Source organism: Microtus pennsylvanicus, chromosome 18 (assembly GCF_037038515.1).
Source record: "Microtus pennsylvanicus isolate mMicPen1 chromosome 18, mMicPen1.hap1, whole genome shotgun sequence".
Lineage (NCBI taxonomy): Eukaryota > Metazoa > Chordata > Mammalia > Rodentia > Cricetidae > Microtus > Microtus pennsylvanicus.
The window spans coordinates 41,196,382-41,208,624 of NC_134596.1; the positions used below are offsets into that span (position 1 = coordinate 41,196,382).

The 12,243-nt window shown below is 54.6% G+C and overlaps 1 protein-coding gene across 2 annotated transcripts; it reads left to right on the top strand.

Annotated features, from left to right (window-relative positions):
• On the top strand, positions 1-11,924 carry Lrrc32 (leucine rich repeat containing 32). 2 transcript variants are annotated; one of them, XM_075952554.1, is made up of 3 exons: positions 1-104; positions 4,056-4,150; positions 8,242-11,924. In XM_075952554.1, the coding sequence occupies exons 2-3, from the start codon at positions 4,064-4,066 to the stop codon at positions 10,144-10,146; spliced, it is 1,992 nt and encodes a 663-aa protein (XP_075808669.1). In that variant the 5' UTR covers positions 1-104; positions 4,056-4,063; the 3' UTR covers positions 10,147-11,924. The 2 variants fall into 2 exon arrangements, with proteins under 2 accessions (XP_075808669.1, XP_075808670.1); XM_075952555.1 differs by having other exon boundaries at positions 10-687.
• Positions 11,925-12,243: the final 319 nt, after the last annotated feature.

Sequence of the window (12,243 nt, forward strand, 5' to 3'; positions counted from 1 at the left end):
CTCGCGGCCGGCGGCGCAGCAGCGGCCGGGGCTCGGCGGGCTGGACCCCGGCTGGCTGCGCAAACGATGTGCCGAGGAGCTAGGCGGCGGCGGCGCTGAGCCAGGTAGGGGCGGCGGACAGCGGCAGAGACTCGGGAACCTGGGCCGGACCCAGGTCTTAGTCGATCTCCCCCGGAAGGGCTTAGATGGGTGGTCCCATTTGACAGCTGGGACAATCAAGGCCGGAAGTCCTGGACGTGCCTAGGAGCACACAGTAGAGCTAGCGGAGGAGGGTTTGAATTCAAGTCTTCCCGAGGCGGACATGGACTCTCCAGAGCACCACTGCTGTTTTTGGAGGGGATACCCCAGCACTCTTTGGAGAGACTTGAAGCAGACCTGCTTTGTGGGTGATAGATGGGAGGCATCCCCGCTCCACCTCCTCTCTGACATTCCGCATCAAAGCCACATTCCTTTGGGTTAAGGTCTGATTCCCCTGAGATGTGGGATGGCTCCAGAACGGGGCTGCCCTAGTGATTCACTGCCCTGTGAGTCTCGAAGCTGCCCTCCCAGGCCCCCTCTGCCAGTACGTCAGAGCAGACCAGAGCACTACCGCCCAGCGTGCTCGAGAGAAGTCTTGGCAGCTCCTTTGGAGACAGAGGGGCTGGATTCTGGCTCCCTCTCTTCTATTTACTGTACAAGTGACTTTGGGTAAGTCATTTCTCCTAATCTCCTGTGCTCCAGGGGGCCAGTGGGGTCCGTGCCGCTAGAGACCACACAACAGGAAGGGTCTGTAGATCTGTGTGAGTCCCCTGCCCCACATCTAGGGGCTGGGGATCAGGCACTTCGCCCTCCTGTGCCTCAATCTTCTGATCTGTACAAAGGAATTGCAGTAACTCCCTCACTTGGTGGTTATGAGGATGAAAAGGCCTGAGATCAGTCAAGGGCTTAGGAAAACGTGTAACCTCCTTGCAGAGTAGGGCATTATCTCTCTCTGTCCTTTTCTCTCTCTGTCACGCACAGAGACACACACAAGCACGTACACAGAGAGTCTTTAATACTCCTCCACGTCAGAATGCAGTCACGTGCCTGCAGACCTCTGTTCCTAGTGTACCTCGCCCGGGATGCTCAGCCCTATTGGTCCCTGTACCATCTGGGAAGGACACTGTGGTGTCCTGGTACTTCCCACCTGGGCTAAGGGTGGACAGTGGTACAATGGGAACTGGTGTGTGCCACGGACAGCAGACAGATTGCCCAGGTAGGAGAGGTGAAAGAACTTGCCCTGGAGGACTCAGACTAGCTAGTGGTGGAGCTGGACTGTGAGCCTGAATTCTAATGCCCCTGGTCCTCCCTGTGAGAGGCTGAAGGGGAAAGGCACAGCCGTGGCTTCTTTCTACCAAAGATCTGTGGTGCAGTGGGGGCTGTCCCTTCTAGACGTGCAGAACCTCACGTGCCCTCTGCTAGGGCAGAACAGGATTTGACAGAGGGGGGAGCAATGGAACCCCTGGGCATCTCCTCCTTAACCCCAGGTCTGCTGTGGGAGCTCCTGGGTCCTGGTGTCCTTTTGGCAGCAGAACTTCTGCCCTTGATCAGCCACTTGTTTCTCGAGAGAACTTTAGTGAGCATCTACTTGAAGAACGAAACAGATCGGCGTCGGGGAGCTACAACACAGTGGAGCCCGAGCAAGAGCCTTCTGGGTAGAGGGAGCACAAGGCAGAGCCCCAGGCAGGCAGTGAAGGTACTGGGGTGTGACTGAGGAGCTGTTGGAGGTGAGAAGGTGGTAGGAGGAGCTGATGGGAGAAAGAGTGAAACCTGGATGCTCCTGGAGATTTCAAAGTGACTCCTGAGATCTGCCGGGTGATTTTGAAACATTGCTGACCGCCATGTATGGAGCTGGTTGTCCCGTAGTGGAGGGAAGCGAGAACTCAGAAAGTAGAGTTGGCTGTTGCACTGAAGGTCGGCAACTTTGAACCTGGTGGGATATGGAAGGATGGGGGCAAGAGGACACAAGGAGTCGGGGGACCTCCTTTCACCCACATTTTCTGCATTGGAGACTCAAATGCTGGTGTGCATCTGGGGTGCTTTCCTTTCACGGGCTGGGGAGCATATTGGGGTGAGCTCCGTGCTCCACACTGGGTTGTCCAAAGCTCAGCAACTGTAAGAGTCTGAAGAACACAGCCCAGGGGAACCAGAAATGGCTTCCCGGAGGACATGGCATCCAAGTCACAGTCCGTGAGGTGGGGAGGTAGGTATTCAGCCATAGGGGGAACAAAAGAAGGCAAGGCTCGGGCACTGAAAGTACCCAGAGGTCCAAAGGAAATACATGTATTCAGGACCCAGAAAGTTGGCGGGGGGGTATGATAAGAAGCCAGAGATGAAGACCAGGGGTTTTCATTTGGTTCTGAGTATGCTAATGTTCAAAAGCAGGTGGGGACTGCTTTTGAACCAAAAGAACAAAATTTCCTGTGAACTCACAACCTGCAGTGAAAGGAGAGTGTTGTGGGGCAGGGTTGGGCCCTGGGGGAGTCAGGAAGGAGCGTTAAAAGGGCCACGCTGGCCAGGCCATTGTGTGTCTCAGCAAGATGAAGGCAGAGCAGCCTTCATGGCTGGTGGGTCCTGACACCACGAAGGCCTGCCGATCTCCTGAGGCCACCCTCAGAGAGGTAGCTCTTACACTGAGCACCCTCTGTGGAGACCTTCAAGTGTAGAGGTAGCACAGACCCAGAAGGTAGCCTTCCCCTTAGCAGTGATGCCTTAGGTGTGTGTATGGCTCAGCCTCTCTGAGCCCTGGTTTTGTTTTGTTTTGGTTTGGTTTTTGTCATTTGTTTGGTTTTTCCCCTCTTCTATAAGATGAGAAGTGTAAGAAAAATGGAACCGAGTCCTTGTGGGGACTGAAAGAGTTGGTAATTGTCAGGTTTGACGGCAGAGGTCTGATAAGCTGTGACACTCCCGTAGACTATGTCCCATTTATCCTCAGCAGAACTTGACGTGGTTGTCATCTACCTCAGAGAGATGATGGGACCTGAATAGGGTCACTCAGCAGGCACCTACCGGAGAGGAGGGAGCTGCCAGGTGTTCAGCTCTGAGTCCCGTGGTCCCTTCTTGTGAGCCGGCTGTGTCCAGGCTGTGATCTCTTCAGCACATGCTCATGACTGTTTCCCAGCACAGAGCTAGATGTGAGGTTATATCCAGCATGGGCGCAACTGGATTCATTCATTCGTTAATTAATCAGATGAATTGGCTGATCTGTCTCCTCAGCACATGGCTCAGGGATTCACCCCTGCTGAGGGCCTCTGGGGTCCTCGTGGGCCCCCACCCTGCTTACACGGTAGTGGTCAGTGAAAGTAGAGGGCTGGCAGTGCGCTGGGGTGGGGCTTCCTGTTAGTGCCCTGGCCAACCCCGAACAATGACGAACAATGACAAAGTCTGAGGATTCCAACCGAAAGAAAAAGGTCAAAATGAGGGAGCGTCTGGAGCCTATGAGGCTGGGCTTGGGGCCTGCCTGAGGCCTGGGGGGAAACCGAATTGAGGTTTTCCTCCAGCCAACCCTGCCCTAGGGTCCCTTTTCGTCTTGAACACCCCTAATTTTAGCACTCTTAATTTTCTTCTAGTAGGTTGACCTTTATAATTTTTTTTTAATTACATTTTCTTGATTTGAAGGGAGTGGGTACATGTGTAGAGATTAGTGAAGTCCAGGGGCCAGTATTCTCCTCCCACGTGGAGGTCCCAAGACCAAACTCAATCCACTTAGGCTCACTGGCAAGTGCCTTTAGCCCTGAGCTATCTCAACAGCCTCGGGTGGGCCTTAGGTAAACCCAAAGCAGACAAGTCATGCATTGCTTTAAAAGTTTTGCTTCCTCTGAGTAAAGACTCAACTTGGCCTCAAAGTCCCAATCCCTAGCCCCCTACCCCGGCCCCAAAAGTTCTGGACACCACTACTTTCAGCTCCCCTGAGTCACGAAGCCCATATTCCTCTTGCTCTTAGCTCTGGTCTAGAAGCTTCGAGGGAGGGCAAGTGGGTGCTGCTGGTAGTGCAGGGAGCAGTGGCCTCACCTATTCCTCTTTCCTCTCCTCCATAGGCAGAGCCATGAGCCACCAGCTCCTGCTACTCCCGGCCATGCTGACTCTGGGCCTGGCTATCTCTCAGCACCGGGACCAATTGCCCTGCAGGACGGTAAGACACCATGCAGGCAGAGTAAGGGTGCCTGTCCCATCCTTGCTGGGTGAAGGGTGTTCCACAGCCCAGCGCAGGAGCAAAGGTTAGAGGACCTAGGAAAGGTGCGAGTTTTGCCTTGGTATTTGTTGCGCATACCCTAGACTGTTCAGAAGCCTGCTTACCCAATGCTCTTGTTCCTTTTTTATATAAGGAACACAGGTTTGGGGGAGGTTAGGTGACCTAACCAAGATCATTAGGCTAGGGACAGAGGGACACCCACCCAGGCTCTCTGTTCCCTATCTTCTGAGAGCTACTGGGGGAAAGGTGCTGGGGAAGAGACAAACTGGGAAAGACTCCCCTGTACTGATTCTCCTGGGCACAGATCCCCTTCCCAGCTGGGCTCCTGGACTTGGCCTGCCTGCCGGTTAGAATTCCCTCACTCAGTATAGCCAGGTCAAATGCCACCTTGCCCAGAAAGCCTCCCCTGGCATTGCTGGCCGACTCCTTCGGCTGCTCCTCTTCCGGCTTCATGCCCTTCCACCCACCTCCATGCTGAGCAGACTGAGGATGTGGGGTGCTGGGTGCATGGCCCAAGGCTATCCTACCCGGTAGACCAAGAGCCTCTCGGGGACAGAGGGCAGGCTTGACCTATTTCTGTTCTTTTCCTATTCCAAGCCGGACAGATGCTAAAGACATTGTGACCCTGTGAAGGATAAGGAAATGACCCTTTAGGTCAGTGTTTCTCAACCTGTGGGTCATGACCCCCGCAGGGGTCTCTGCAAATCAGATATTTACATTATGATTCATAATGGTAGCAAAATTATAGTTAGGAAATAGCAACAAAAATGAGTTTATGGTTGGGGGTCACCGCACCATGAGAGACTGTATTAAAGGTCGCAGCATTAGGAAGGCTGGAGCCACTGCTCTAGGACATTTGTGAAGCAGACTTGAGATAGGAGAGGCCACCACCAGCTGCACTTGGGCACAGAATCACACTGCTTACAGAGGCCAGAAATGCCAGCAGCCCTTTCCTGGGGTCTGTGTGCCCTGCGGTGGCCACCACTTCTTCCTTGGAAGCCTCTTACGAGTCTTACAACCAAGAATAACAGCAGGAAAGGCTTCAGATATCACCCTATGCCCAGGGACTTGGAGAACTGAGGCCCTAGATGGTGAAGGGTTTTGACCCAGCAGATAGAGGGCTCGGGGCAGAGATGCCCTGAGAAGCCTTCTATGATAGACAGGAAAGGACTTTCTGAACCATCACAGAAAAGTCCTGTCTGCACACAGCAGCGGAGAAGACTTGTGACCTTGAGAGTAGAAGTGACAGGGTCTCAATTCAAATCCAGCTCCGCCTGCACGGTTCATGGCCAGTGCTTCTCCTTACACAGGTTCCTCCTGTGTGTGTGGATGGGAAGAGGAGTTGGAAAGCATGTCCTTTTCCCCCATCAGGAAGAAAGCAGAGCAGTGGTTGATACTGCAGTGTGAGTAGGGATGCTAAACCATAGCCAAGGCCTATTCCCTATCATCTCTGCACCAGAGACTCCTGGCAGTCCATCACTGAGATGGGATTCAAGGATCCTCCTGCCCCAGGTGCTCCCTGGGCCTCTGCAGTACCTGATAGACAGTCTCAGGCTGTGCCAGCTCCTGCCATGGTTCCTCTGGAGCTGGTGTCCTGGAGAGCTTTTGCTCATCCAGAGGGGAGGGTATGTGGGTGTGGGCTGACATGGGAGAGTGTGGTGTGTGCACCGCAAATGAAGGGTAAGTCGTGCATGGTGGTGTTGTCCAGCTAGCCTGGGTACCTGGGTGTTGAGAGCTCAGCTTACACAAAAAGAAATTCATGCTCGCAATGGGTCATTCTGCTGCAGGTTACAGCAGGGTGCTCCTGTACAGGAGGTGGCAAATAGGTATCTAATTTCTGTGGCGAGGAGTATTGTTGGGTCTCCTAGAATCTCATTTGGCAGCTTTTCCTGGAAGTGTAAGGCTAGTCAAGGTACTTTACACAGAAGGCGTTCACACCAGTGCCCATGGCCAGACAGTGCCTTGCCTTGCCCCTCACCTCGGGGTCATCAGGAGGAGCCTCAGAGCTAGACCAGGCAGGGGTCGCAGACTTGTGTTTCTTCCTGGCTACCTCAACCACTGGATCCCTGTAGGGCCCAGGCAAGTCACTACCAGGGCAGGCCTTGACTTTGGCATATGGATAGCAGGTGGGCTGGTTCCCTTTGCTCTGATGTCTCCTGTGGCTTTAATGTGAATATCCGAATTAGCTCTTCCTCCCCCTACCACCCAGGATTGATTGGATCAAGGCCTCAGCCCTTTACTTAAACACAGATGTCTGCAACTCATTCATCAAACCATTTCCAGAGCCCTTCTGAGGGCCAGGTCCAAGACATCCATGTCCATCAATGGAGTCCTTCTTTCTCTGCTCCAAGATTACTGGCTGCAGCTCCCCACTTGGCCTTTGTTTAGGGGTACCAGGCCATGGGGAGAACACACAGTTGGAGGTGTTGGGTTCTCCGCGTAGAAGTCTCATACAGATCTGATCCACACGTGTCCAGAGATGGGCGTGAAAGAGTGTGGGAGGAGTGGCTAGGTAGATTGGACTGAGGCCAGCGGACAGGTTGGGCAGAGTCTTGATGGATTCCGCTCCATGCTAAGGCCAAGCATACCGTAGGCAAAGTGGGTTTTGAGCCGTCTCTGGGCATTTAGGCGGTGGGTAGTTCAGTGGTGGGGGCGGCTGGTGGAGACAGGCAGGGACAGGGGTGAAACTAAGCTGGCTGGTTGTAGAAGTCCCACTATTTGCTAGGGAGGACTGAGGGACCTAGAGTGACAATCTGGGAGCAGATAGAGGTATGTATTTACATATGACCCTTAAAGACGTGCTTTGTGGATGGACAAGCATGGCAGAAAGACCTATGTTCAAATCCCAGCTCCTTCCATACCATCTGGGTGATCCTGGACACTCCCTTATCCTCTCTGACCTGGGCTTTGATAAAAATGTGTAATTCCATCAGATCACCCCTATACCTGGGGCTGTAGTTGACAGGGTGACCAGTCAGAAACCCCTGATATATAAAGTAGGTGCTGGGAACGACAGTTAATTTGGGGGTTGCTGTGACTTGGTAGCGGTCACCCAGCTATCATCAGATAGTGCTGGTTGGGCCCTGGCATTCCCCTGCTCAGTCTTCTCATTCCTGCCACCTTCAGGGTTCCGTGCTGGACCAGGCCACCAGAAGTGGGGCCACTGATGGAGAGGAGGTAGCAGCTGCAGAAAGTATTGTGTCCAGAGCCTACTCCAGGTCATAAGAGGAATGAGATCTGAGGCTGGGTGGACCAAATCAAAGAAGCTGGTGGAACACCCTGCAGGAGTTCCCAGCCCAATGCTGGGACTTTATCTGGGATGTGGCCACAACCCAGCTGTGGACCTGGAAGCTGTGGATCACTCTGAGTGGAGCTTAGCTTAGTTTCCCGTATAGCAGGGCAATAATCAGCACGTATCTATTCTTAGATTCACCTACTATTTCTGTCTACTACCTCCCTCTTGCCCAGCATCCACTAGACTGCCAGAGTCAGGGCCAGAGAGAAGGCTGGTGTCATTGTCTGGGTGAAGAAAAGGCTCTGGCATCCTGGGAGTCCGTGGGGAAGCCCTTGTCTTTGTTAGGGTTTCTATTGCTGTGAAGAGACACCATGACCACGGAAACTCTTACAAAGGAAAGCATTTAACTGGGGTGGCAGCTCACAGTTTCAGAAGTTCAGTCCATTATCATCATGGCAGGGAGCATGGCAGTGTGCAGGCAGAGATGGTGCTGGAGCAGGAGCTGAGAGTTCTTACCTCTTGACACAAAGGCAACAGGAAGTGGTCTGAGACACTGGGCATGACTTGAGCATATGAGACCTCAAAGCCCAACTTCACAGTGGCACACTTCCTCCAACAAAGTCACACCCCCGGATAGTGCCACTCCCTATATGCTTATGGGACCAATTACATTCAAACTACCACCACCCCCCAGCTTGGAGAGAGTTAGCCATCTTTCCTAGAGAACACTGTCTGTCCTGTTCTACTGTCTTGCTCCTATTAATGCCAACTTCTCCGCTACCCTTGCTCTCTCTAGGTGAACAAGGAGGCCTTGTGCCAGGGCCTTGGCCTCCTTCAGGTCCCCTCTGTGCTCTCACTGGACATCCGAGCTCTCTCCTTGTCTAGCAACAGGCTACAGAGTATCCTGGTCTCCCCCTTGGGCTTCTACACGGCACTTCGTCACCTGGACTTAAGCGTCAATGAGATCAGCTTCCTCCAGCCAGGAGTCTTCCAGGCCCTGCCCCACCTAGAACACCTCAACCTAGCCCACAACCGGCTCGCCATGAGCGTGGCACTGAACAGCGGCAGTCTGGGCCGCTTGCCCCTTCTGGCCTCCCTGGACCTCTCCGGGAACAGTCTGTATGACAGTCTGGTGGAGCGGCTGTTGGGTGAGGCCCCGAGCCTGCACACTCTCTCCCTGGCAGAGAACAGCCTCACTCGCCTGGCACGCCACACCTTCCGGGGCACGCCAGCCCTGGAGCAGCTGGACCTCCACAGCAACATACTGATGGACATCGAGGAGGGTGCCTTCAAGGCCGTGCCCCACTTAACCCACCTCAATCTCTCCAGGAATTCCCTCACCTGCATCTCAGACTTCAGCCTCCAACAGCTACAGGTACTTGACCTAAGCTGCAACAGTATCGAGGCATTCCAGACAGCCCCAGAACCCCAGGCCCAGTTCCAGCTGGTCTGGCTCGACCTTCGGGAGAACAAGCTGCTCCACTTTCCTGACCTGGCCTCATTCCCAAGACTTAGCTACCTAAACGTATCCAACAATCTCATCCGGCTCCCGGCGGGGTTGCCCCAGGACAGTGAGGACCTCCATGCACCCTCTGAGGGCTGGTCAGCCTCTCTACTATCCAACCCCAGCCGGAACACCAGCACCAAACCCCTCTCTCAGCTCCTGAACCTAGATCTGAGTTACAATGAGATCGATCTGGTTCCTGCCGGCTTTCTTGAACATCTGATCTCCCTGCGCTTCCTTAACCTCAGCCGAAACTGCCTGCAATCCTTTGAGGCCCGGCGCGTGGGCTCCCTGCCCTGCCTGGTGCTTTTGGACTTGAGCCACAATGTGCTGGAAGCGTTGGAACTGGGCACCAAAGCCTTGGGGTCCCTGAAGACATTGCTCCTGCAGGACAATGCCCTGCACGAACTGCCACCCTATACCTTTGCCAGCCTAGCCAGCCTGCAGAGACTCAACCTAGGGGGAAATCAGGTCAGTCCCTGTGGGGGCCGAGCAGAACCAGGTCCCCCAGGCTGTGTGGATTTCTCTGGGATCCCCACCCTTCGTGTTCTGAACATGGCAGGGAACTCAATGGAGATGCTCAGGGCCGGCAGCTTTCTCCACACCCCACTTACTGAGCTGGACCTCTCTGACAACCCTGGCCTGGATGTGGCCACTGGAGCCTTGGTGGGCCTAGAGGCATCCTTGGAGGTACTGGAACTTCAGGGCAACGGGCTGAACGTCTTGAAGGTGGACCTGCCATGTTTCCGCCACCTCAAGCTCCTTAACCTTTCTGAAAACCGCCTTAGTCACCTGCCCGCCTGGACACAGGCTGTATCCCTGGAGGTGCTGGATCTGCGGAACAACAGCTTCAGCCTCTTGCCAGGTAATGCCATGGGTGGCCTGGAGACTAGCCTCCGGCGCCTGTACCTGCAGGGAAATCCGCTCAGCTGCTGCGGCAATGGCTGGCTGGCAACTCAGCTACACCAGGGACGGGTAGACGTGGACGCTACTCGGGACCTCACCTGCCGCTTTGACTCCCAGGAGGAGGTGCCCCTGAGCCGCGTGAGTCCCAAGGATTGTGGGAAGGGTGGGTTCAAGAACATCAACCTCATCATCATCCTCACCTTCACACTGGTCTCTGCCATCGTCCTCACCACGCTGGCCACCTGCTGCTTCCTCCGCAGGCAGAAGTTCAGTCAACAGTACAAAGCCTGAGGGATCTACCTCGGTGTGGTAGCCAGAGAGGCAGAGAAGCTGGGGGTCTGACTCAGGTTACACAGTGACCAGGGGCTCAGCATCCTGAATCCCACCGCATAAACAGGTAGTTGCTTCCTAGGCTGTGTATGTGGTCCAGCTGTGGCAGTTTACAGAACAGAGCGTACCAACAGCTCTCCACTGAGCATCTGCTTCAGGCCAGACCCTGTCCTCTGGCAAGAGAGACTGTCACAGAGCCAGTGACCACGCAATGTGGTGGGCCTGAGCCCCCAGACCTGCAGTCCCCAGCTGGTCATGGAGAGCCCAACCCGAGAGATGGTTTGTCTGAGCCACTTCCACACAGAGCTCCGTCGCGTCTGCCGATAATGGCTTTCAGTCTCTCTGCAAATGAAGAACTTGTGACCGGAAGAGAGAGCCAGAACCTCCCGCAAAGGTCTTGAATCTGGACTCCTGCGCCAGATTCTGATGTTTCAGCTGAACCAGCGTGGACTTCCAGCCAGACCCAGGTCGGTCTGTGTCCTGCCCTGGACAAGCCCTTCACCCCAGTGTGCTCTCCTGTTACAGACACTGACCCCAGTGCTGCCTGGATTCCCAGCCCCCTGCTCCGGCCTCCTTCCATCCGAGCCCCACCCTGGCTTCTGAGCCAAGAGGGAGAGAGAGCCTTGGCTATCTGGTTCTATTTTGCACTCAGCTTAGCAGCTGCAGAGGCAAATCCAAGCCAACTCTTGGAGGTTTCTGTGTTATTTGCCTTCTACGCAAGAAAAAAACAAGGTTCCTTTAAGAATCTGTGGCTGAAAGAGATGCCAAAGCCAAAAACGAATCAAACCTTCATCTTCCCGTCTCCAGGACCTAAGCCTTGCCAGCGCAGTGCCTGCAGGCGGTCAAGTGGACCAAAAGTGGCCCTACCCTAACCAGGATCCGAGCATCCTTGCTGCACACTCCTTCTTCTCAGACAGGAACCCACAGACCTTCTGCTTCTCTGCCTCAGGGCTCCTCATTTACACGCCAGTATGAGTCTCTCTTTCTCATCTTGCCCCCACAATCCCACTCTCCCTCCATCCAGCATACCTTGGGGTTTGACACTACCGAGTATAATCCCCACCACTAAACAGAAAAGGAAAACAAAGTTTATGGGCTTGTTCAGGGTCGCACAAATCAGCGGCAGGAACTGTGGGAGGAACAGGAGAAGGCCAGCTGGACTCTTGCTGGTAGTGATAGAGCGTTGGCTTCGCACGCCCAAGTCCCTGAGCTAGGTGCCCAGCAGGGTCACCTGTGTGGTTCCTGACTCACGGTGCCAGCTGTCATGCCTATCCTCACCAGGCATGGAAAATAAGAAGCAAGACCCCCTCAGGCTCCCCACTCATTCTCGTGGGCTGCAGGGAGAAAAGGGAGCCTTGGACCCAATCCTAGAACTTGCTTCTTCAGTTTCGCTGTGCCTCGACCCACAGTTTGCAAGCATGCTCGGTAACGCACAGGAAGATAGAAACACCGTTCTCTCTGCCCCCCTTTACAGATGAGGAAACTGGGCCCAGAGAGGGTTAAAGGCTCAGAGAATGGAGGGGCAGTCTAGGGCTAGCATCCCCACCGGAGCAGCCAGTGGGGTGTAGGTGCTACTGCACACAGCACTCGGCCTGGAGGCCAACGCACGGCCCCGGTGCCTGAGCTCTGGAGACATTTTATCAGGCTGCTGTCACCTCCTAGGGCTGGCCGCTGCCAGGCCCTGGGACCGGCTCTTTGTATAACTCACATGAATGTATTAAAGTATAATTTTGGAGAAACTGTGGCCTGCCAGTCTGCTTACTTCGGATACCCCAGGCCGTGGCATGCACTTCCTCGTGAGGTACCTCGGGGGACACTGACTCTCTCAGCTGGCTCCACCCTGCTCCTCAGCCTCCTTCATAACCCTGTCACCTTTGCCCCACCCCAACTCTCGGGAAGTAGTGACTGTGACCCCTCCCACCTGTCTGCAGCCACGTGTCTGTGTCCCCAGCCCCTGTCCTCCCCCCCCCCCCGCCTTTGTTTAAAGATTGGAGGAGGATGGGTACAGAGAAAGGCTCTCCGTCACCATCTTAAAGCCAGTGGCAGAGCCTTGTACAC